The 23410-nt window shown below is 54.6% G+C and overlaps 5 protein-coding genes across 5 annotated transcripts; 3 read left to right on the forward strand and 2 right to left on the reverse strand.

The window, feature by feature from the left end:
• Positions 1-133: 133 nt before the first annotated feature.
• C8A04DRAFT_24044 (phosphatidylserine decarboxylase-domain-containing protein) lies at positions 134-1793 on the reverse strand (the record flags this gene model as incomplete). The annotated part of the gene is made up of 2 exons (XM_062778947.1): positions 134-1358; positions 1423-1793. The coding sequence occupies 2 exons, from the start codon at positions 1791-1793 to the stop codon at positions 134-136; spliced, it is 1596 nt and encodes a 531-aa protein (XP_062641614.1).
• Positions 1794-2669: 876 nt separating this feature from the next.
• C8A04DRAFT_24045 (uncharacterized protein) lies at positions 2670-5028 on the forward strand (the record flags this gene model as incomplete). Its single annotated transcript, XM_062778948.1, has 2 exons — positions 2670-2939; positions 3010-5028. The coding sequence occupies 2 exons, from the start codon at positions 2670-2672 to the stop codon at positions 5026-5028; spliced, it is 2289 nt and encodes a 762-aa protein (XP_062641615.1).
• Positions 5029-5760: 732 nt separating this feature from the next.
• C8A04DRAFT_33713 (uncharacterized protein) lies at positions 5761-6719 on the forward strand (the record flags this gene model as incomplete). Its single annotated transcript, XM_062782569.1, has 2 exons — positions 5761-5867; positions 5975-6719. 2 exons carry the CDS (start codon positions 5761-5763, stop codon positions 6717-6719), a joined length of 852 nt encoding a protein of 283 aa, XP_062641616.1.
• Positions 6720-6862: 143 nt separating this feature from the next.
• C8A04DRAFT_8533 (N2227-like protein-domain-containing protein) lies at positions 6863-8461 on the reverse strand (the record flags this gene model as incomplete). Its single annotated transcript, XM_062785149.1, has 2 exons — positions 6863-8015; positions 8370-8461. 2 exons carry the CDS (start codon positions 8459-8461, stop codon positions 6863-6865), a joined length of 1245 nt encoding a protein of 414 aa, XP_062641617.1.
• A 2606-nt stretch (positions 8462-11067) lies between these two features.
• Positions 11068-14046, forward strand: C8A04DRAFT_8664 (armadillo-type protein; the record flags this gene model as incomplete). Its single annotated transcript, XM_062785198.1, has 3 exons — positions 11068-11169; positions 11246-13879; positions 13945-14046. The coding sequence occupies 3 exons, from the start codon at positions 11068-11070 to the stop codon at positions 14044-14046; spliced, it is 2838 nt and encodes a 945-aa protein (XP_062641618.1).
• Positions 14047-23410: the final 9364 nt, after the last annotated feature.

The following is a 23410-nucleotide window of genomic DNA, read 5'->3' on the forward strand; positions in this document are numbered from 1 at the left end:
ACCTTAGAATATGTACTCTCTTTTATCTATATCTGCGGTCTCGCTACCTCCCACTCCTAATTACACCTGTTAACCCAGAGTACATCTTCTCGTGCGTCGAAGTAGACTTTTGAGATAGCAAACACACCAGCTTCTAAGCATCGACGCGGCCCAACGCCTGTCCAACTTTGACTCTTTGCCCCTTTTCTACAGCCCACTGCCACCCGCTTGTATGCCGGCCACTCTCATCATGTTCCCCCGCAGGGGCCTCGAATACGAGCACAACGGTACTACCCAGTTGGAAACCTCCCATTTCCTCACCCCTCCTAAGCGCATGGCCCCGCAACACGGAGCTCGCGGCCTCATAAGTCGCTTCAGCGTAGCCTAGATACGGCTCGCCGCGGTTGGCGGCTTCCTCAGCCGCCCTGTCGGCCTCCGTGTCCGTTGTTAGGCTGTTGGTACGCAGCTCCCTATCAAAATTGATCTTGATAGACCCGACGTTGGTCGCACCGACGGGGACGTAGCTGAAGAAACCCCAGCGCCAGCGACCCAGCAGCACGACGCGTTCGTTGAGTGTAAACAGTCCAGGCATGGTGCGCTGCAGGTAAGGCGAGACGCTATACAGCTCGCCGGCAAAGTGGCGCCGGCGCTCGACCACCCAGTTGGTCGGCGAGTGGAAGCGGTGGTAGTCACCTGGCGCAAGGTAGATGACAGCGTAGTAGAGTACGTGTCGGCTATCGGTCGCTAAATGGTCAAGCCAGGACTTTTCACCGAGCGCTAGTTCGGCGCGTACTTCGGAGACAGACGTGGGCGACGGGCTGACGGATTCGTCTTTGGGCTGGTCAAGGGTGCTCCTTCGCTTCTTCTTGGACCCGGAAAGAAGGTCCGGGAGAGTGTAGGAAATGCCGTTCACACGGGCGAATTCCTCTTCCCTCTGAACAAGTTCCTCGTCGCCCTCCAGTTCATGTTCGCCTCGCTTCGGGGGTCTGTCGAGAGGCGTCTGCCCCGAGATACTCGGCGTCGGGCTGTTTTGCCCTAGGAGCGCGTCGATCGTGTAAGTCATCCCCTTCACCTGCTCAATATCGCCGCCCTGGATTTGTCCGAACTGTAAAATGCGGCCGTCCGATGGGGATAGGAGAGCATTTGGGTTGGGATCAAGAGGACGAACGCCGGGTTTCAGGGTACGGTAGAAGAAGGAGGCCAGGTTTGGGAACACTCGAAGATCCGTCTCCTCGATTTCATCCAGGTTGACGCCGAAAAAGAACGAGTAGAGCTTAAAGCCGGGGATTCGAAGGAACGTGGGAAGTGTTAGCTCGTTGAATCTGCCCCAGATCCGAGACATGGCCTTCAACGGCAGAGTCGACATGATTTGGACCTGCCTATGAACGATCTTAGCAGGGTGGCTTAAGGGAGGCCGTGGAATAAGAGATTAGAAGTCCTCACCATGGGCCGTCTGGACGGATGCGCGGCCGCTTTTTCGGACGCTGCCCCGGCTCGCCATCTTCCTGTTTCTCCTGCTCTCTCCTATAGACTTTGTAGAATTGCACTAGCCCCAGAAACCCAACGCCGAGACCGACGGGGATGGGATACCAGCGCAACTTGGAGCCGTTCACCTTGGAATCGGCCCTTGGCCTATGGGACTGTTGGGAGAAAGGGCGGCGGCCGGGGGCTCGCTGAGACGGTGGTCCTCGTCGAGACGCAGCGCGGGAAAAGCTGGAGAATTGGTGGCAGCCGCGGCAGTTTGGGCGCCTGATAAAGGTCGAGCGAGCTAACCCGACAGTGGAGGACGCGGGGCCAATCTGGAGCAGCGCCATGTTGGTTTTTCTTCGCCTTACAAAACTAATCTTCCAGGGAGTATCGAGAGAGGAGGAGCCGCATGCGCGTATGTGGTTGACGAACCTGCATCGTATGTAGGCCAGCTGCAAGGAGGTTGCAGAATCCCTCGGCCGGCGCCAATCAACACCGCGGTTTGACCGGCGGACTTCGAAGCGGAAGGGTGTCGAGCTTAAGGGTTTGTTCTCATGACGCAGTCACACATTCGGACGAAAAATTGCAGCCAGTGACGGGGCGACGTTCTCCTGCGCATTCGAGGAACTTGGGACGGTTCGCTTTTTATCACAGGGGTTGTGGGTACATTGTAGCGGTCAATTTCGCATATTTGCACACTAAAATGCGGGTTGGGGGTTCGGTCCGGGGTACGTCAAGGCGAGTTTGTTGTCCAACATGTGAAGGCTTGAGTGGGGCCAAAGTAGCTGCCACTGTGGGGGCAGACGCCCCGATGTGGGATTAAACCTCTGGATGACACCGTGGAAGTAAGCTTTCAGAGAGCTGATAAATCTAACATCGCGGGCCACTTTAGAGCCGCAGCGGCGCTGGTCAAACAAATACTTGTTCTTTATGTTGGTAGCGATATTCCTTTACCAAAGGTATCCTTTCACTTGAATTCCAATTCCTTTTCCGTTGCAATCTCCCCCGTGTTCTTCCACCATCCTCCCATTTTTGTTTGATACCTGTTTCTCCAGAAAGGCGTTTGGCGCATGCTCTCTCGGTTGCGAACCCCAGGAAGCCAATCGCCATCACCACCTGTTACGACACTCATCTCTGCGCCGGTCGCGATCGCAAATTCCCAGTGAGCCCGAAACCGAACTTAGCTTTCGACGATTACCTCCCCAAGCCCGACCACCAGTGCTATGGCTGGCGAACAGTCGGATTCCGCCCCTTCGGGCTCACAAGATGATGCGGCGTTGGTGGTCAACCTTCAGATTGTATCGCCGTCGGTCGGCGTCGGGACCCTTCGCTTCCCCGATATTCCCGCAACGGCGACGGTGCAACAGCTAAAGCAAAAGATTCGCGGATCTTTGACGTCGCGGCCGGCGGATGATCAACAACGGTTGATTCATCGTGGCCGGCTCCTTGCTCGTGAGAGCGATACCCTCCAAGACATATTTGGTGAAGCATTAGTACGTTTCGCGCGATTTGTTTGCTTTGAAGTTGGAAGTATCCGCAGACGCTGACACGATGGGGCGACAGATACGATCAAACGAGCTCCAAACCATCCACCTCGTGCTGAGGGATACGGGTGAGGGGCCTCCACCGAGCGAGTTGCCGCCGCGCCAACTCCCACACCCCATTCGGAATGCGCCAAATGTTTCCGTACCGCGGCCGGGCTCGGAACCTCCCAGTACTGGCCAAGCGACTGCGCAGTTCCCACAGCTGCCCTACTTTCAGCAAAGTCAAGCTCAGCTACAAGACCTACAGCACCGCGTGACCCATTTCCAAGACCAGCAAAGGGAAGCGCTTTATCGTCAGCTGCTGGCCCAAAATCAGGCCCACCGGACCGCCACGGCCGCACACCCCTTACAGAATGGTGGAAACAGTGCCAGTGACTTCAGGGACTACAACCCTCAGACCGGCGGGGCCGACCGGGTTGATGGTAGGAACAGCCCAGTTGGACAGGCATTCCGGACTGTCACACGAGAAGGTACCGGGCCGGACGGGCAGCGGTATAGTTTCAGGGTCACCGTGAACGAGTTTATCGCCCCCGCTGGTGCCAGCTCCCGACAAGCTGCGGGACCAGGTTCAACAGCAGAGCCGCCCGGCCAACACCCACTGTCTCCAACCGATGTTCGCAGCATAACCCATGGCCCAGACGCAGTACGAGCAACACAAACCATGGCCAACGCTATGCAGCGGAACACATCAGGCGCTCAGCCAGCCAACATGGCAACAGACATTGCCCAGCTGGGTTTCAACAGCGCTGTGCAACCCATTCAACCCGGCGTGACGACCCCGATATTCCCGGGATTATCGAGGAATGGGAGCAGGACGGCTACTCCGGACATCCCGGTTAGATCCATTAGCCGTGGAAGCGGCATTGGCTATGGAGGATTACACACTGCTGCTCAGCCGCAAGCCCACGGTTACCCAGAAGTGTACATTATCTCTTCGCCAATGGGCCCTCGAGGTTTACTGATTCACAATGGCTCTGAGTTGTATGCCACGCCTGTTGTGCGGCCGCTCCCTTGGACACCCAACTTTTACCGACCACCCTTTCCGACTTCGCTACCAGCTGGGAGTCAGGTCCATCAAGGCATTGGGCACGGCACGCCCGGCGGTCTGGGCCATGGGCAGGATCATGCTCAAGCTGCCAATGCGCAACCCGATCAACCGCCACACCCATTACCCGACCAGCGCCCACTGCCTCAGCCACGCCACGAGGTACAACCCGGTATTCGCCGGCGTCCCGTGGTTGGCCAAGGGCTTCATCCGCCACCAGCACCGCCTGCAGAAGCGCAACAGGCACCCCAAGTCCATCCACATGGCAACCCCGGCGTGGCCCCCTTAGTTGCAGCGGCATGGCCTCATATTTGGCTAGTGGTCCGTTTGGTTGCCTTCGCCTGGTGGTTCTCCTACACTAACCCTTCATGGGAACGCTGGCTATCTCTGGTACTGGCGTTTATCGTGGTGCTTGGAATCAACACTGGCCTGTTTAACGGAATGGTTAATAACGCATTCCACCCGATGCGGGAGCAATTAGAAGGTATGATCCCGTTTGCGGATCCTGAGCGCCAACAGGAACAGCAACGACAGCAGCGACAGCAGCAAAATGTGCCTGATGCGGCCCCCCACCAAGATGGTGGGGATGGAATACAACACCCAGACCCGGCGCAAACAGCAGCGAGATTAGTTGCTCAGCGCAGGGCTCAAAACGGGAGCTGGCTTCGAGATCATTATCGGCGGATTGAGCGGGCGAGTATTCTATTTCTAGCTAGCTTTGCGCCGGGCGTAGCCGAGAGACATATCCGTGAGTTAGAGGAGCAGGAGCGGGCTGAACGAAGGGCGGCCGAGGAGGCCAGGGCAGCAGCAGCAGCAGCAGCAGCAGCAGCAGCAGAAGCAGAAGCTGCGGCCCAGCAAGAGGCCGAGCAAGGCGGTACCGGAAACCAAGAAGAACAAGGAAATGACCGGAATGAGGCCCAGGATGGGGACACCACCCCGCAACAACATCACTCGCCTCAAGTCCAGTCTCAGCCACCCCTAGTTGAGGCTTGAGAGTGCAGCTTGGGCCAGTGATGAATATCAAAGTTCAATGTCCACGGGTTCACCTAGATGGCTTGGCGGTCCCACGGAGATGCAGTGTATATCTCTAGACGCATCTTGGCCTGTCCTTTGGGATTTGAGCCTCTTTCGAGCCTATGTACGGATACAATTCATGATTACTCGAGCTCCGATCAACATCCTGGTCTGTAATTCTTGTGTCACTCCGTACTACCAGGTACCTAGGTCAACCCATACCTATTGAATTACCCCTGCCCATAAACCCCCAGAGATGGCACAAGGGCCTAAATTTTGGTTTTCCGTAGCCTTTTGTTCTCACGCCGCGGTTTCGGCGACGAGACCACTGAGGGGCCCGTATGTGAGGCATGTTTCAGTATTTGGGGGGGGGACTGGCCGAGAGCTACGGATGCCGCTGTGGCAACCCGGAGTTGGGGTAGGCCGGCAGTGCCGGGGCCGTCGCTCGTTTTCTTCGCGTTCTGCCGAGGCACCCAGCGCGCCCCGCAAGGGACAGGGGTTATCTCATCTCAACATGTTTAAGATGTCTCCTTCCCAACACCACCTTTCATCAACACCTACCTGATTAGTTTCGAATTCGAATACAAATCGCCTTAATTGGACCTTTTCCCACCTCTCATTCCCAAATTGTGTGGCTTCTTGCCCTCACATTCGCCAACCGAAACCAATTCCGTCTCACAACCTCCTCCAAGTCCTGAACTGAACATCGCCATGGCTGAAGCACAGCTCCACGACTTCCCTTCTCTTTTCTCGCTCGAGGGCAAGGTTGCCGTTGTAACGGGTGGTTCTCGCGGTCTTGGTTTAAGTGCCGCCTCTGCGTAAGCTCCCCAATAATTAATTACCCGCTGCCCTACCTATTTGTCCAAACTTAGTGTTTTGCCGTCGAGCAGTGTAAATATTTTAGCTCACACCGACTCATATCAAGTCTCCTCCAAGCCGGCGCCTCCAAGGTCTTCATCTCATCCCGCAAAGCGGCCGCTTGCGACGAAGCATGCAAGACGCTCAATGCACTACCTAACCTACGCCCCGGCGCACGCGCCATCTCGGTACCGGCAGACGGCGCGACGCTCGAAGGGGTGCGGCACCTCCTGTCCCAGGTATCCGCGCAGACGGACCACGTCGATGTGCTCCTAGCCAACGCCGGCGCAACGTGGGGCGAGGCCTTCGACACGCACCCGGACGCCGCCTTTGCCAAGGTGATGGACCTCAACGTGCGCGGCGTGTTCAATCTCGTCCGCGAATTTGCGCCGCTGCTGCAGCGCAGCGCTTCCGCCCAAGACCCGAGCCGCGTGGTGATCACGGCCAGCGTGGCAGGGCTCGGGGTCGGGACCCTCGGTACACAAGGTACGTATGGGTATAGCGCCAGTAAGGCGGCTGTGATCCACCTCGGGCGCAACCTGGCCATGGAGCTGGGGCCACGGGGTATTACGGTGAACAGCATCTGTCCGGGGTTCTTCCCCAGCAAGATGAGCAATGGGTTGCTCAAGTTGTCCGGTGGTGCGGACAAGTTGGGCAAAGAAAATCCATTGAGGAGGCTGGGTCAGTCGGAGGATATTGCCGGTGCTGTCGTCTACCTGACGAGTCGCGCGGGTGCTTATGTCAACGGGGAGGCTATTGAGCTGGACGGCGGTGCGCTGTGGAAGAGGGGGCAGCTCGATGTCAAATTGTAGGACCTGAAGCCAGCTGAGGTTTCGAAAATTATGTTATTCTAACAACAATTGGGCAATACTTTCCAACTTTGATGATAATCTGCGCCCCTCTGCTAACTCCATTTCCCGCCGTCCTGCTCCTAGCCGATGATGATAAGTACACATTACAGTCGCCCGGGTGACGCTGTCGCCGGCTTACGAGCCACCCAGGTGCTAGCCCTATACGTCGTTTGCAGCATGGACTCCTTATCAACTATGTACGGCGCCTCGAGGTCCGTCTCTCTTGATTCGACCTCGAATCCCACCTCGGTTACCAACGCCATGACCTCCTCATCCGTCAACTCAAAGTTGCCGGGGTCCGCTATTCCGGAGGTATCGTGACTGTGTTCACCCTCGCTCTCATCATGTTCATCCCGGTCCCAGACGCGCCCTTCAAAATGCCATAACAACGGTCCAATGTTGACCAGAATCCCCCCAGCTTTCAGACAATGGAAGATTGTCTCAAGGTAGCGGATAAGATTGGGCGCTGTGTCGAGAAAGAAGACTGTGGCGACCACGTCATATGCTTCCGCTCTCTCCTCCTCGTTGTACAGGCACAGAAAGTCGGCAGCGCTCATACTCATAGAGCCCACTTGGTTTGTTTGTTCCGCTTCCGCGAGCGCCGTAGCACAGTGCAAATCTGGAACTGGATAGTTGCGTAGGTGGCTTGCCCGGGACTTGTGATTCGAAAACGTATGAATCCAGGGGTAGATGGTATGCTGGCCAGCACGTTGGCAGCAGTTCAGTATGTATGAAGATGCCAGCAGCTGATGGTAAGATATTTCGTTTCCCTCCGCCTCGTACCCGTTCAGACACAATTCAAAGACAAACCGGCCGAGACCCGCCCCGGGGACGAGGACTTTGAGCCGGGGGTGGTCCGCACCCCTGGCGTCCTTCTCGGCCGCTATTGCGCGCATCACCGGGCCGAAGGAAGCGTCTCGTTCACCGGCCCCGTCGGCAGACCAGTCACGATAGAACTGCCGGATGGTGCTGCGGGCCTTATCAATGTCGGTGGGTTTTGCTGAGCCGTTCCATTGCGGCGGCAACATCAGGTCTCCGGTGTGAGAAGGAACCCCAACCCGAAACATCTCAAGGCCTCTCTTGAAAATGACCCGGGCCAGTTCGGCGTTACACTCGATCGCATCGTCTATCTTATCAAGAGTGTTCAGATAGTTGAATGGGGGTGATGCTAGCCTCTGCCAGTGAGTCTGAGGTAAAGCGTAGAAGGCTTGTCGGCGTAGGTGCGTGCATTGAAAGTGAGCAACCTTAGCATATTGTCTGTACCGAGTTAACATTTGTTGAGCAGTTGCCACAGCTAATTTTATGCTCGAATTCTAAAACACAATGGGCTCACACACTAGTGTTGAGTCACGACAGCCACATGGCCAGAGATGTTACCGAGTCTGTGGTTTCTCTCTGCCCTTTTACAAACAAACTGCAGTGGAGTCTGGAGGGGGGGGCAAACAGCAGAAATAATAGGATAGAAAAGAGTTTGAAAGGATGAAGCGTGACACTAGCGATGCACTCGAACTTCCTTTCGACATACGGAAACCCATCCCGAACACTGGGCTCGAGCAAGAAGCCGCCACGATAATAAAGTGCTCTAAACGATCTTGTGTGGATTTCACTTACTGGTAAGAATCCAAGGTACGGTAGATGACTTGAAGCTCCTCCGGGTCATCAATCCCATTTTCGATGCCATTCCAAGGCGTATCCTCCTCCATTTCCAACGCCATCTCCAGATGGCGGAGAGGGGAGAAAAGCCAAGCCTGTTGGAGGGGATGGACACCAACAGGAAGAGCGGAGCCGGAAAGCGGCGGGTACCTGCACTTCCTCAGTCAAGGGAGAAGATAATAGTGTCGCTGGACCTTTCCTTTCCCTCCCACTCCCCAAAGCTCATAAAAATTTAAGATCGCCCGTTTGAGTAGACTGTCGCTCCTCGTAAAGTTTCTGAAGGAGAAAAAAAAAACCAAATCATTGTTTGGAGCATGTGATGATAAGTAAGCAAAATACTCAGTGCGTCATGTGGAGACTTCGAGCGTTACCAACGCGGGGATAAGATCCAGGTATTAATAACCCTCAACTTTGCACACCATATGTTGGCAGATTCATTTTGGGGGCGGGCCGACTCATAAGCCAAGAGTCGCTCCTATCTATCGGGATCGATGCCTCTTTAAATGATCTCTTGGGCATTGTAGACAGGAGCGCAATTTGACGATGTTGTCGGGAAAAAAAGAAAAAAAAGAAAGATTGGATGATTATGTACCTATTTTCATGTTTACCTATGTACCGTATACTCCGTTTTATTGCCTTTCACGCCAGCGAGTGGGAGTAAGGATAATCTGACCCTAACCCTTGAACCATTTCATCGGACTGCAATCACCTCCCTCACGACTCCGTACTATATACCTAAGGCTTCCGAGCAAAGAAACAAGTTTTCTTCTCGGGGCTTCCGTTACGCCAAGTCACAGTATCAAACCCAGGATCACTGCCGAGCGCCATGGAGTCGCCAATTCAAGTGTCGTTTCCTCTGCCGCGATCGTTGGACCAGAGAATTTACCTTCACTTGACAATCAAGGCGAAGGCCATCCTACTTTTTCTGACGACGGCGCCGATGGAAGAGGCCGGCTCGCCGACACCTTTGGGGTCATTCGTTTATGCCCTCCCGGATGTACGAACGCCGCCTCAGCCAACCCCGCAACCTCTATCGCTAACTTTTTGACCCAGAGATATAACCCCACACACCCTTTAGCAACACCTCTCTGCACAGTCGAGCCAACGCTCGAGTTTACCACGCGACTAGCTAAGTTGCTGGCCCGGAAAACCCAGCTTCCAACTTATGTTTCCAACTCGATAAGTCTTGCGAGCACCGGTTTAGGTGGCACGGTTGATGAGGAGATGGATGCATTCAGCGAAGTGGTTCGGGTTGTTCTCTCCCAACTTCGCCCGGTGATCGAGGCTACGCAGACGACTTCTCGCGAGATCGTCTCAAACTAGTCTGAAAACAAACGTTGGCTTGGTTTGGGGTTGAGAGGACTTTTGCTGAAGCCTAGCGCCTTCCAACGTCAACGACGACTTGGCCAACCACCTCATGAAACGCATGTCTCAGGCTGTACATCGCCGGGGACTATGAGATGAAGTTGTGTTGTGGGAAATCGTCAACGCCGTCTCACCGGCGTCATCGAGACTGGCCCTCAAAAAGGGAGATGATAATCAAAAATTCTGTCCTTTATCTCCGGAGCCAAGCATGCGCTTAACCGGCTTTTGGTTATTGCGTCGCAATTGTGACGGGACCTATTACAACTGTCCAAAGTACTTTGGGAGAGCGTGTACAAGTTACATGGAAGCCATCTTTAAGCGCAAAAAGGGTTTCGATCTAAGAGGATTGAACCCAACTAAAACACAATCCCTGCGTCGTCATTCATTGCGGGGCTTTCTGCTTCCGCTCTTTCTGAGGCTCTCTATGGTATGAAGGTCCGCTGGGGTGGAAATAACCCCAGAAGACCGAACTGTCAACCTCCTTTGTTGTTGGTGGAGGTACTGTACTGACCTCCCTTGGTCATTCCCTCTCAGAAACTTGAGCGGTAATTCCTATGTACTGTGGAACATCACGAATAGATGTTGAGCCTCGAAGATCCGTTAATTCTATTGGTTGCACGGTTGCAAACTTCGCTAAATTTAATCCAGTCCTTGTCCAGTCTGGCTCCAGTCTGCAGGTCTTCCATCGCAAGGGCCCCGCGGCGCAAGACGAGATTCTCGGCCTCAGCGTCGGCCAACGGGGAGTTTGAAACACCCCACATATCCGTGTGGGTGAGCCTGGAGGTTCGAGGTTTTCGGATAACTAACCAAACTACCGAGTGTATTGACAATTCTATCAAGACCCGACAAAACGCACACAGCGACAACGTGCGTCAGCTTAGAATCTGACGGGCCTAGGTAAACAGGCGGCCGCAGGCACACTTATTGTTTCGTCCTTAACGTGGTCTTTTTTTGTGCAGCCCACTGCGGTTTAGTTGATGACCCAACCAACCCTGACTGGGGCGTAAAGGGCTAACAGCTTCTGGCTTCACCCCACTTTGGCGCGGGCCAAAAGATTGCCATCAACACCCCCAACCCCAGAACTCCAACGCCAATAATCCACCTGCGCTTCATCTTCTCTCGAGGCAATCCGAAGGTGCATTCGTCACATTTTTGCTTCCCGTTTGAGCCCCCAAACCCTCCCGCTTCTCGAATTTGGCGCTTCCATCCGTCCTCAGATCTCCGAATATCCCAGGCGCTTGCGCCCTGTCTGCCCCGCCCCGCGATCCATCCTCGACGCTGGCTTTTCGCTATGGATTGGCAGCCCAACCAAGAGTCCTTGAGGACTCTCGCAGCATGTCTCAAGGACTCACTGAGTGGGTTTGATAAGTCTGCGCAAAAACAAGCCGAGACCGTAAGTTCTTCGAAGCAGATTCGCTTGTGCGCATTGGAATTGGCCGACCAACTAACTGTATGTCCCCGCTCCACAGATGCTTTCTCAAGCAAAGGCAAGCCCGGATATCAACAATTATTTGGCTTATATCTTTTCGAGCGCTGAGCCTCCCGCCGGTCTGGCTCTGGCGCCTACCGACTGGCACCTGGTCCGCTCTGCCGCGGCGATCATGCTTAAGAACAACGTCAAAACCGACTACAAGAAGATCCCCGAGGCCAGCCTCGGCATGATCAAGCTCGCCGTCCCGCTGGGCGTTCAAGATGCCAACTCACAAATCCGCAATTATGCTGGTAATATTGCGACCGAGATGATTCGGCGCGGGGGCTTGTATAGCTGGCCAGAGCTGCTGCAGGAGCTATTGAAGCTGCTAAGCAATGAGACGGGCCAGGTGTCGAATGAGGCCCAGGAGGGCGCCATGGCCGCCATGGCTAAGATCTGCGAAGACAACACGAAGCTGCTAGAACGAGAGCACAATGGGCAGCGGCCCCTCAACGTGCTACTCCCCAAGTTCATACAGGCGACGAAGAGCCCGTTGCCGAAAGTCCGCACCCAGGCTCTCACAGCCATCAACGTCTTCACGCCCCGAAAGTCGCAGGCGATGCTCAATTCCATTGATGATCTTCTCCAGCATCTCTTTTATCTTGCCGAAGATCCGGCAACCGACGTCCGGCGCCAAGTCTGCCGGGCGTTTGTTCGTCTCGTGGAGACCCGACCGGACAAGCTTCTCCCACACATCAGCGGGTTGGTGGAGTACATCATTTCCCAACAAAAAGGTGATGACGAGGACCTTGCTTGTGAAGCAGCCGAGTTCTGGTTGTCGGTTGGCGAGCACGATGATTTATGGCGGAGCCTCGATCCCTACATCCAAAAAATCATTCCCGTGTTGCTGGAGTGCATGGTGTACAGCCCGGAGGACATTGCCATACTGGGAGGAGAATCAGATGATGAGGATGAAGAAGACAGGGAACAGGACATCAAGCCGCAGTTCGCCAAGAAGAATCTGAAGCGTGGTGCCAACACTGAAGGCGCAGCCGAGGCGTCAGCGGAAGCAAACCAAAACGGCAATGCCTACGAAAAGCTGGCTAGCATGGACGATGATTTGGAGGAGGGGGAGATCGATGAGCTTGAAGAGGGCGGCGACGAAAACCCAGACGAAAAGTGGACTCTGCGCAAGTGCTCGGCCGCGGCGCTCGACGTCTTCGCTACCGACTTTGGCGGCCCTGTCTTCACGTCCATCCTGCCTTACTTGCAAACCAACTTGAAGCACCAAGACTGGCCGCATCGCGAAGCTGCCGTACTGGCACTTGGTGCCGTCGCCGAAGGCTGCATGGATGTCGTCATTCCCCATCTTCCAGAACTCGTCCCCTACCTTATTAGCCTACTGGAGGATTCGGAGCCCGTTGTTAGGACGATAACCTGTTGGACGCTGGGGCGGTACTCAGCGTGGGCAGCTAATCTACAAGACCCGGTTCAAAAGCAGACCTATTTCGTGCCTTTGATGGATGGGATTCTACGGAAAATGGTGGACAAAAACAAGAAGGTGCAGGAGGCCGGTGCGTCAGCCATGGCGAACTTGGAAGAAAAGGCTGGGAAGAACCTCGAGCCTTTCTGCGGTCCCATCATTCAACAGTACGTCCTGTGCTTCAGCAAGTACAAGGACAAGAATAGATGGGTGCTGTACGACTGTGTCCAGACGCTGGCCGAACATATTGGCTCAATTCTCGCCCGGCCCGAGCTTTGCAATCAACTTATGCCAGCCCTTATCGACCGGTGGCAGAAGGTGCCAGATCAGTCAAGGGAGATGTTTCCTCTTTTAGAGTGTTTGTCGTACGTCGCCATTGCTCTGGGGGACGCCTTCACTCCCTATGCTGAAGCTATCTTCGGCCGGTGCGTCAACATCATCCATCAGAACCTGGAGCAAACCCTTGCCGCCAATAACAACCCCGAGTTTGACCAGCCGGATAAGGACTTCCTGATCACCAGTCTGGACCTTCTTAGCGCCATCATCCAGGCCCTCGACGATGCGAAGGCCGTGAAATTGGTGCAAAACAGCCAACCCGCGTTCTTTGAACTTCTGAGTTTCTGCATGGAGGACCCCGCCGATGAGGTCCAACAGTCTGCCTACGCCCTTCTTGGTGATTGCTCGAAGTTTGTCTTTGGCGAGTTAAAGCAGTTCCTGCCCTCCATCATGCCGATTTTGCTCAAGCGACTGGATCTCGAAAACATTCTTGACGAGGAGATCGACAGCAGCTTCAGCGTCGTGAACAATGCTTGCTGGAGCGCAGGTGAGATTGCAATGCAGTACGGGAAGGGCATGGCGCCATTCGTACCCGAGCTGCTCCAGCGCTGCGCTGAGATCATCTCCAACCCTGGCGTGCCGTTCGGCGTGAACGAGAACGCGGCAATCGCCCTTGGTAGACTTGGTCTTGACAATTCCGAGCTGCTTGCCCCACACTTGGCGAAATTCTCCGAGGAGTTCCTCAGATCTATGGAAGAAATTGATCCTTCCGAAGAAAAGGCAACGGCGTTCAAGGGGTTTGCGTTGGTGGTGGCGCAAAATCCACAAGCCATGGAGAAGGATCTCCTGCGCTTCTTCACGGCGATTGCGAGATACCAGGATCTGAAGTTGCAAAATACTCTTAAGCAAGAACTCCATGACATCCTGCAGAGTGTGAGTCTTCTCTCCTAGCCTTCTCATTCTGCGAGATAAGATAAGTTTACTAAACGTTGAAACAGGTTCTCAACCTCTACCGCCAACTGATCCCACAGTTCAACGACTTTGTTGCCCAACTTCAAGCGCAAGATCAAGAAGCACTGAAGTCCACCTATGCTATTTGATGCGTCCGCAAGAATAGCACAGACGGGCCACATCGTGCGAGTTCTGCTGCACCCCAAACGGTATAGTGAGACGGGTAACTATTGTTTTGACTTTCTTTAGGGGGACGGGGACACGGACGGGAAATTAGATACCCCGCGGCGTGCTTCTTTGGGTCAAGGGACCTATCCGATATCAGCGCCCACCATTTTATCCGGTGGCGTGGTAACTAAAGCAACGATTTTCATCGGAAATAAAAAAACAAAACAAACAAAAAGAACGTGGGCCCTGTTTTGTTGCTGCGGCAAACAGGTTTGCAGATGAGAAGGTGCAGGATGGTAGGCTCGTGGGATGGATAAGCAGGAGGCTCGAGTAGGGTTACCAGAATCGAACATGGGCGCAAGAGAAAGCGGAAGATAAATTACGGAGACCATAAATCTACTCGAGCTGTGACAACGGGAGGCGGAATACGGCTGGACCCCGAGACAAAGGAAAGTCGTTGTCTCAGGCGAGGCGGGAAAAGCTCCGCAGGAAAGTTTGATATGTTTCAATCGTCATCTATGGCAAATTTGATCACTGCGGTTATCGATCACTTCAGCGGGGATGGGCCGAGGCTATTTTGCCATATAGGGCGAGATGGAAAAAAATACGATACGGGCAAGGAGGAAGTGCAATATGTGATGAGCCATCTGAGCAATCACCGTGGTCAGATGGATCGGGATATGGCGGCCCCAAGTCGGATGTTAGGGCTGTGGTCGTCCTTCGAACGCAACGGCCTGGTGGATGAGTGGGTTGGTTCCGGGAAAACGGAAAATGGTGGGCATTGTTTTATCACTTGGGCGGGCATGGTGGTAGCATAGTTGGTTGATGGGTCGAACATGGTACGGAGCGAGAAAATGGGTTGGGACGTCTAGATGTTGTAAGGGAGGTGGATAGTTTGGCGGCGGGCTGGATTGCATTTACACTTAGATAGGCCATTAGATAGCTCGTAGACAGCTTCACGGAGTCATCGTTATCGCAAGGTAGTTGAATCGATTTGTTCTCGTGTCTTATATTCGGTTTGTGTCTCCGCGGAAAGCGTAGTGCGGCTTTGCTCCGTTCACCCAACCTCACAATTCTCATGTCTCCATATACTCAAATTTTACGGGCCCAAATAGGCTAGATACGCTTTGTTCTACCTTGAGCCGCCAAGTTGACACCAGTCGACAAACCACCCTGTTTCTCTAGTGTTTGGGTACTCCCATTCACCGGCCATAAGCTATCCGAGGTGGAGGAAATAGTAAAATGGGTACTCACCTGTACTTAACTCCTGACTGCTCGCCTGGTCCCAAACCATAGTTTTAACAACGCAACGGTGAATTAAAGCTAGGGGCGTCACCTGTTTCTCTTGGCCGCCCAAGCGGAGCGAGGAGGATCCGACAATGAAGGCGCCTGCCCATTCTGCGGCGCGGCAAACCGCAGGACTAGGTGGCCCATCGTCCCCGGGGAGGGGGGGTCGAGGCATGTGTTTTCAGCCATTGATGCTCGGTGTTAGAGCTGGCATGACACATCACCTCGCTCTGGCACCAGCCGCCCGAGATGGAACCCCCATGGGTGACCCAGAGTGGGAGCATGCGCGACGAAGGTGCTGGGGAGGTGCCGGGAAGGTGCGAGGAGAAGGTCCCTAGGAGGGAATGGAGGTGTTTCGAAGCAGCACGGGCAAGGCCCTCTCAGTAGGTGGGTAGGGAGACCGACCTGCGAGGTACCCGAAGGACGTGTGCGGTGTCCACTGGGAGTAGTCTTGTTGAGCGCAAGCCCCCTTTGCGTCCGGTGTTCATTCACAGCTTGTGACCTAGAAATGGATTTGGCTGTTGCTGCTGTAATGCCCCTTCCCTCTGAAGCCAGCGGCTCCTTCTACTTCAGAGTACAGCCTCAACAGGAAGGGACATGCCCAGCACTCTTTCCTTCGACAACTTCTAATGTCCGCTCCAGGAGTATAAACCCCCCCCTCTTTTCTCTCTTTTTCAACAATCCTGTTCCAGTCCCATTTTCCGTGCTCCGAAAGACAAAGTCACAAATATTAGCACCTAGAATATGCGCACCATTTCGCACAGAAAACACAACACGCCTTAAACCGTGTAGCCGGGCACGAAAAAGGAGACCCAATCCTGATCGTCCATGGTGCGTGAATGTGCGAGAGCGTTTGGATTTCACAGGAGCTGTGCTGAGGGAGCTGCGCCCAGTTCCTTCCAACTTCAACGGACCATACACGGTGGATCTTAGATGATGAGGTGTGTGCTCTGTTTGACTAGAAGGTATCTATAGATCTCAGGGATTATGGCAGCCCGTCGATGTCCTATTTGTGGACATGAACGCGTAAACACGGCCGGGCATCCCCCACGTTGCCGGTCTCTTTGGCCTCTTTGGGCGCTGTTTTTTTTTTCGAGGATTGAGGATAAGGTTGCATGGCCTCGTGTACCCCGATCCACCCGACCAGTTGTCCATCCTGGGGAGCGACATCGTGTCCGGCGGCCGCCGTGGCTGTGCATGGCGCTGCTGATGGGACGGGACGCAATTCAGGGGCAACGGTAGGCGGGCATGCGAATAACGGGGGCGTGTGGGATCTGAGAAGCATTAGTCGGTTGATTGGATGATTCTCTTTCGGCAGCGAAATAAAATATTTTTGGGGAGTTTTGTCCAACCTGGCGATAACGGTCGTTTTCATCTGTTCTTAGTGTTCCGGGCTCTGCGCTCTACATACGCGCGTAGGTAGGTAGGGCCCATGCGAAGTACCTACATGGATGGGCTTGAGGCTCACTAACTCTTTGGTGGTGGATGCTGGGCGGTTTTGGGAGAAAATGCAGCGAAAGTCGGTCGGGCGCCCCTGGGTTGATCGAGAGAAGACACAGCAGCAATGCATATTATGTACTATGGTACATACCAAACACTGTGGTCGGCGAGGCAGGCCAGGGCTGAGATTGTTGTTGTGTTCGCTCCGGACGTTTGTTTGCCCAATGGTTCACCAGACACAGACCCCACTGCGTTGCACAGGCAATCGGGCCGGCGCGGCGCGGACGAGGTCAGCATTCCCATTCCAATTCCATCAGGACATCAGAGGCTTCTTCCACACACACGACGGCAAGCGCTTAGCAGCTTGGTATCAAGGGCCTTTCGTCTTGACGGAACCGCCGAGCTGGCATGCGTCGAGGATTGTAGTAGTCCAATGCATGATAGTGACCCCTTGTTAGTTTGTCCGCAATTTCCGGATTGGGAAATACTTCCAGAAAAAGCAGCTCCAAGTTGCATGTGCAAACTAGTATGTATGTACATACATAGTAGCATCTTGTAGAGAAATCCGTAGTAAGGTAGGGAGGCAATTCCCTACCTCAGGTACTGATACTCGGCATGTAGTACGCGGTACGCAGCACGCAGCACGCAGCAAAGCCGGCAGCCGGAAACTGTTCAGATTTCCGGGTTCCGTTGGCCTCAATGACAGCGGCGTGAGCGGGTAACTAAGTTCAAGTTTAAGCTCACCCGGCGCAGGGGCGGAGTTATTTGAGGATACACCGCCGAGTCTTTGCAACATCCGAGCAGACCGGCTTGTAACCCAACGTGCTACTGGCAGTTCGACTTCTTCATGATGGGCTGGCTGCCGCTCAGCTTCGGGACCGGAGCGCGTTCTAGAAGGCGGCTGGAATGAGACAAAATCGAGTGACAGGAGAAGATTGCACAAAACATGTGCTTGGGAAACATGCCCCTTACCGGCAGCTAACGTTAATGGGTGATGCTCACTGGAGAAAATAGAGGGTACACCACTTACACCACACAGTACCGAGACATTCGAACGCCTCACCTAACAGTTTGATTGGACCATTGGATTAGAACCCGAATGGCATGTTCCCGTCGATCTCTCTTGGATCCCTTCCCGAGACATCGATTGTGGGACCCTCAAGGAAGCATCCGAGGCAGTGTACGCGGTAATTCCGTGGATGCCACTTGGGCTCGTCCAGCCTCTCTTCCTCGAATACTGGCCAACAAAATCGAGCTCCTTGTTATTCAGCTCCCATCTCGGTGCCCCTTTCGGTAATTCTTACTTTGGGCGCAGCGAAGACGCTATTTTCTCCCATCTCCTGTGTCCTATCGGAGTAGGTTGCCCGGGGGGGGGGGGGCAGAATTATCGCTGGCTGTCGTACAATACCATCCACGAAGGCGAGTAAAAACACAATACGGATATAGACTCGGGGAATGGCAGAGGAATCATGAACCTATCGTCGAGTTTTGCAGTCGTGAGAGATCTTTTTAGGGCCAGTCGCCCGGGCAAGGGGACCCACCACGCGGCGTCCCGATAGGGAAAACGAATCGGCCGGAATATTAAACTTTATTTAGATGGGCCATCCGGGGCCGGCACCTCGGGGTTCCGCCCTTGTTCGAAAGCGGAGGGAAAGTCCGGCGAGATGCCGGCAGTGAGGAACCTTGGAGGATAGCCTCGGGCATCGCTAGGCCCGAAGCTCGTCCGCGGATATGCTGCCCGAAAATCCGTCTTTACATCGTTCGAGGGACTTGATTGAGTACAGAGTAGAGTTCCTTCTCCTCTCGAAATCTGTAGCGCCGGGCTGCTGCACACCTTCCACCTCGTGGGTTTCCCGCCCCATCTTGTTATTGGGATAGAAAGTGTTGGTTTAGACGAAATCGAGAAGAAGTCTAAGATATTTCATCGGCTCCGGCGGCCATTTGACCGAGGTGGGACCTGCCCGAGAGTGTCTCATCACCAACATCCCTTGGTGTTTGCCGGGTGCAAACAGAGGGCCACCGGATCTACAGGGGGTAGGCGGGGTCACTTTGGCCATTTAGGTCTTGGTGATGGCCGGCCAAGGATGTTTTTGATTCCACGCACGAGTGAGTCGGCTCCCTTTTTGTCAAAGTTGGGGGAGCCGCTCTTCCAATTGGCGGTGGGCGTGCACCTCAACCCACGTTGGTTGCCGGGCCCGCAGCGGTTTTTGAGGACCTGCGTGCAGGGGATATATTCTCCTGGTGGTTCCTTTACTTGTGTGGAGCTGTGACTGACGACGAGCCATCGCGGCTGAGCCTTTTTCAAGCGAGCCGAGCACCGACATGTAAGTACCCACGTATTTATTGGGCCTACGGGTTTCAGCGAAACGGTGTCCGATTTTGAAATGCAAGCCCACCAAGCCCACTTCAGAAACCGCTCAGATGGGTGGGGGTTGTGCGAGAAGCTTGGAGAATGATCATGGAGAACGAGAAGTGGAACGTTGTATCGCAGCAGATCAGTGTCGGTTGCTTGGCGGGCTACACTGATTGGCTCTCTGGCTTCCCCGCCCGTCCAGTTCGGCCGAGCTGGGAACATTCGGGCAGACGTCAGGGTGGATCTGCGTGCAAAAGCCTAACTTCAAGAATAGAAACTGGCTAGTCCGGAATGGGATATGTCTCACCTCGAGTGAACGCACGCGCCCATGAGATGGTCTTTTTGACAACCCGCTGGCGTTCGCCCGTCGCTCCGGCGTTGATGAGGTTCAAAAAAAGATTGTCTTAGACTCCCACGGCATCGGCGACACGTAATAATTCCGCGGGCGATGCAGAAATGCCCACGCGACTGGGCGATGCCGATGGGAAGTACCCACGAGACTAGACAGACTTGGCACAAGAGCGCTACGTCCTCGGGGGCCTGGCGAATGTCGCGTTTGTCCTTCAAGAGGGAAAGAGTCATGTGCCCGGAGAGATGTGGAAGAGGTGGAGATTTGAGCGGTGAAGCGAACGAGGTGGGCGCGGACCAGGCACCCAGAGTCGCCTTCGGCATAGGTCCCGTTCTCAGCCTTTTTCGTCCCTTGAATGTTTACCCTTTTTGCACACCAAGTAACTTTTTTGGTGTAGGTGGATTTTGATCCACAGATCAGGAAAATGGGGAGCGTTGGAGACAAAAACTTCCAACCCCAACAGGCAGGTTGGGGACCTGCGAAACCAATACCGATGACCTGTGTTGAAGAAATCGAAGAGTCCCGAGTTTCGGGGAATGAGGGGAAAGATGCAATTGCTTCGAGCAGGGGCGTGAGACGCAAAGCGGAAAGCCAAAAATGGACACGAGAAAACGGTTACGTTGACCAATCAGAAGTGCAAAATCTAGCGGGACACCCCCCGCTCCCAGCCATCGACGCAAGGATTTGGAGCAGGCCTAGCAGGGGGTTCGCCATCTCGCAGAATCGCTTTCGGGATGCTCGACGAAGCTGCGGAGCATCGGGCTGTTTTCAGTCGGCACCCTCACTTGCCGCCCGGCGCCCGCCCACATCACGAAGGCAGGATTCAACATGTCTATCGATTGCACTCACCCCAGGATCAACGCCTTCACCACATCAACCATGTCTAGCATCCGTTCTGCCATGCCGTAGAGCGGGCGGCGGTGCTCGGCCCTTGCTCTAGTGGGTCTGTGGGTGAAGGTCCCAAGACGACAGTACTGGAAGGGCTCCTTGTGCGTCGACTAGAGCTTGATGATGTGGCCAAGGGGCCAAGGCAGCCAGAGACACCCTTCATAGCGAGGGACAAAAAGGAGCTCAAACAGCAAGCCTCCAACTCATCGAGTTTCCTCCGAAAGAGTGGTGGGGTTTCCTCGCGACTGAAGGGACTTTGGTATCGTCGGGAACCCCTGACCCTGGTCTGTGCAGCAATGGCCGAGGGATCCGGTGTGCAAACCTCCTAGCGAGTCACCCCAATGCGAGAAATGCGGTTTGGCCTGCAGCGCCAGGTCATTCTGCAAACCCCATTGGCCCCTATGCCAAGGGGGCTTGGCGGTCGCCCTGAACCCCGCACTCCATTGAGAACTGAGGTCTCAGTATCGACATCAGAAACCGAACGAGACAACCAGCACCATCTGTGGCTCTTGACTCTTTTCGAGATTGATGTCCTCGGTGAGAGAGTGAAATCTTTCAGCAGCTGTAACAATCATGAGTTGTGGATAGCAACGCAGTACCTTCGTGACGGGGGGGTGGGGGGGAACGGTTTTACACCCGACGGGAATTTTGTATTTACGGTCATGGCTAACTAGGTATGGGAAGCTTTGGAGGGACAAAAGCCCGCCGAGGACCTGACTCCTTGACACTGGACGTTCTCGAGGACACGCGATGGAAACCTGATATGTAACACAGGTCAAACAAGGGGTGGCTTGCTCTGAGTTGTGACTGAGAAAAACATTACAACCGGTGGTTCCAGGGTCTTCACATTGTTAATGCCAAGTTTCTTGAGCGGATGACTGGCTGGGGACTCAGTCCCGAGATCCTCTTCCGTGGGCCGATTTTTGCGGTGTGTGCTGAGTCCCGAGGTTTGTGACTGATGGATCCGCTGGATTGAGAGCCCAACCCCAAGCGAACACCCCCTTCTCCAAACACCACAAGAACAACCCCCCTCCCCCCCCCCAAAAAAAAACCAGGAGAAAAGCAACCAGTCAGCGGACAGCTAGCGAGCGCTCCGCCCCAAGATCAAAGGCCGCTCCTCGTTCTCACGCCCCTCTGAGGGCCACTGGCTGCTGCTGCGATTGTTGGCCAATACCGGTTTCGCTCCAGATGGGTCAACAAATTTTGTGTGTTGACACCCACGGAGTTCATCAGGCCGAAAATTCGAATGCGGAAGCGGGACACCTGTGTCAAACAAAGATGCCGACCGTTCCACAGCCGCTTTGAACCCCGTCATCGGGCAGCCAAGCGAGCGCTTGAACGTGGGCACACTTGCACACTTGGACTCTTGCGCTCTTGTCAGACTCTGCCCCAAGTTAACGTAACATTGGGAAGACCTCGCAGCTGTGTGCGGGATTCCCAAGTTCCCAATCCCTCGCCGCGCTTCGTCTGCTCAACGCCGCAGGACAATCACATTGGTCAGACCATCCGGAGACATTTTCACACCCGCATGAATCGACACCCACCCCCCACCGTCACCTTGAACCAGCATTTGGGCCTCTCGATACCAACGCCCATCTACCCGCCGGCTTCCACAGTGTTTCGAGAGCAAGGTGTCGAATAGGGCCAGGGCAGCGCTGAGCGATCAAGGGAGTACTGCACTCCCAAGATGGCCGATGAAATGGAGCACCCTACTCGGTCCCAACCGCGGATCAGCCGAGCGAATAAAAAATCAGGAGAAACCGTTGCCGGCCGGTAGGAACAGCCGTCTTCCTAGTCGATGACGATGCGGATCCTCTTTTCTCAGAGTTACTATAGTTACTATGTTGTAGAGGTCCTCCGTCGTGCGTACTGGTGATGCACGCTGCGTCCCGCATCCTGCGTTAGGGAGCGAACGTGGGATGCCGATTTGCCTCATCCCGCTGCCTCCCTTCCCGCAACCGATTCCTGTGCTGTGCCACTCCTGCCTCTCTGTTCGTCGGGGCACGTCGTCTTATTCTCCGTCCGGGGTCGGCAAATCTAACTAAGCCTTTCTCGCGGCTGACATAGTTATTGCCGGCGCCTTCACCCCAGGGCGCGGTGGTAGGTATCGAGGTATCTTACCAGGGCTGTGGTGGAGAGGAAATGGAAACTAATCGTGCGCTTCTCAAAAGAGAGGGGGGTAAAGAAGGAAGAAAAAAAAAAAGCCAACCAACGGGCTGCAAATCATCAGGGCCCGTCCCGGCTTGCGATTTCCTTCTTTGTTCATCCGTCCCACCCCATGCCCTAATCCCGTTGGGGCTATGAGTGGGGCAACCAGCACATGGTGTTGTCAATGGGGGACCACTCTTGGCCGCCTGGGTTTCCCGATGGGGCAAAGAGGCTTGGTATGGTTTTGGTGCGGCTTGGGGCAGCGGGTCTCCGGGCTGGTAGTATCCCGCGCTTTGCACCACTCAGCACACACAGACGCTATTTAACTGTGCGGCTCCCCCAACGGCGCGGTCCCCTACTCTCTTGATCTCTCAGATACATCATCAACGCTGCCCCAGCCCGTCGCTGTACCTCAACGACTCACATTCGCTTTTAGCAACCCACCCTTAGGAAGTCCTCGTTGACTCCTGTCATTCGCTTGTTTCTTTTTTGTTTGTGTTGGAGAGAGCTCGAAACGAAAACCGCAAAAACCACCACCCTCGCCCTCCGCCTTTTCACCCTCAAAACTCACACCCATCCACACGACTCATATAGTTTTGTGTTCTCATCCGCCACCGCACCGCCTTTCAGTGATAAACTCGTAAAATCAACAACCATCTGCATCACCCGCCATTCTAGGAAGTAGATGCCTGTCTGCAAGGCCTAGCTTACACGCTTCACTCACTCTCGCTCAAACCACGTTTCTTGTATCTCTCGGACGCAAAGAAGTACTACACGATCGCTACCGTTAAGGAAAGGGGAGAACATCCAGGAGAAAGAGTCAGGGAGATCGATCTCAAAGGGAAATTCGACAAGATCCGAGGCTTGGACTAGACCTCGG

The sequence above is a fragment of the Dichotomopilus funicola genome (assembly GCF_033296635.1).
Source record: "Dichotomopilus funicola strain CBS 141.50 unplaced genomic scaffold C8A04scaffold_1, whole genome shotgun sequence".
Taxonomy (NCBI): Eukaryota; Fungi; Ascomycota; class Sordariomycetes; order Sordariales; family Chaetomiaceae; genus Dichotomopilus; species Dichotomopilus funicola.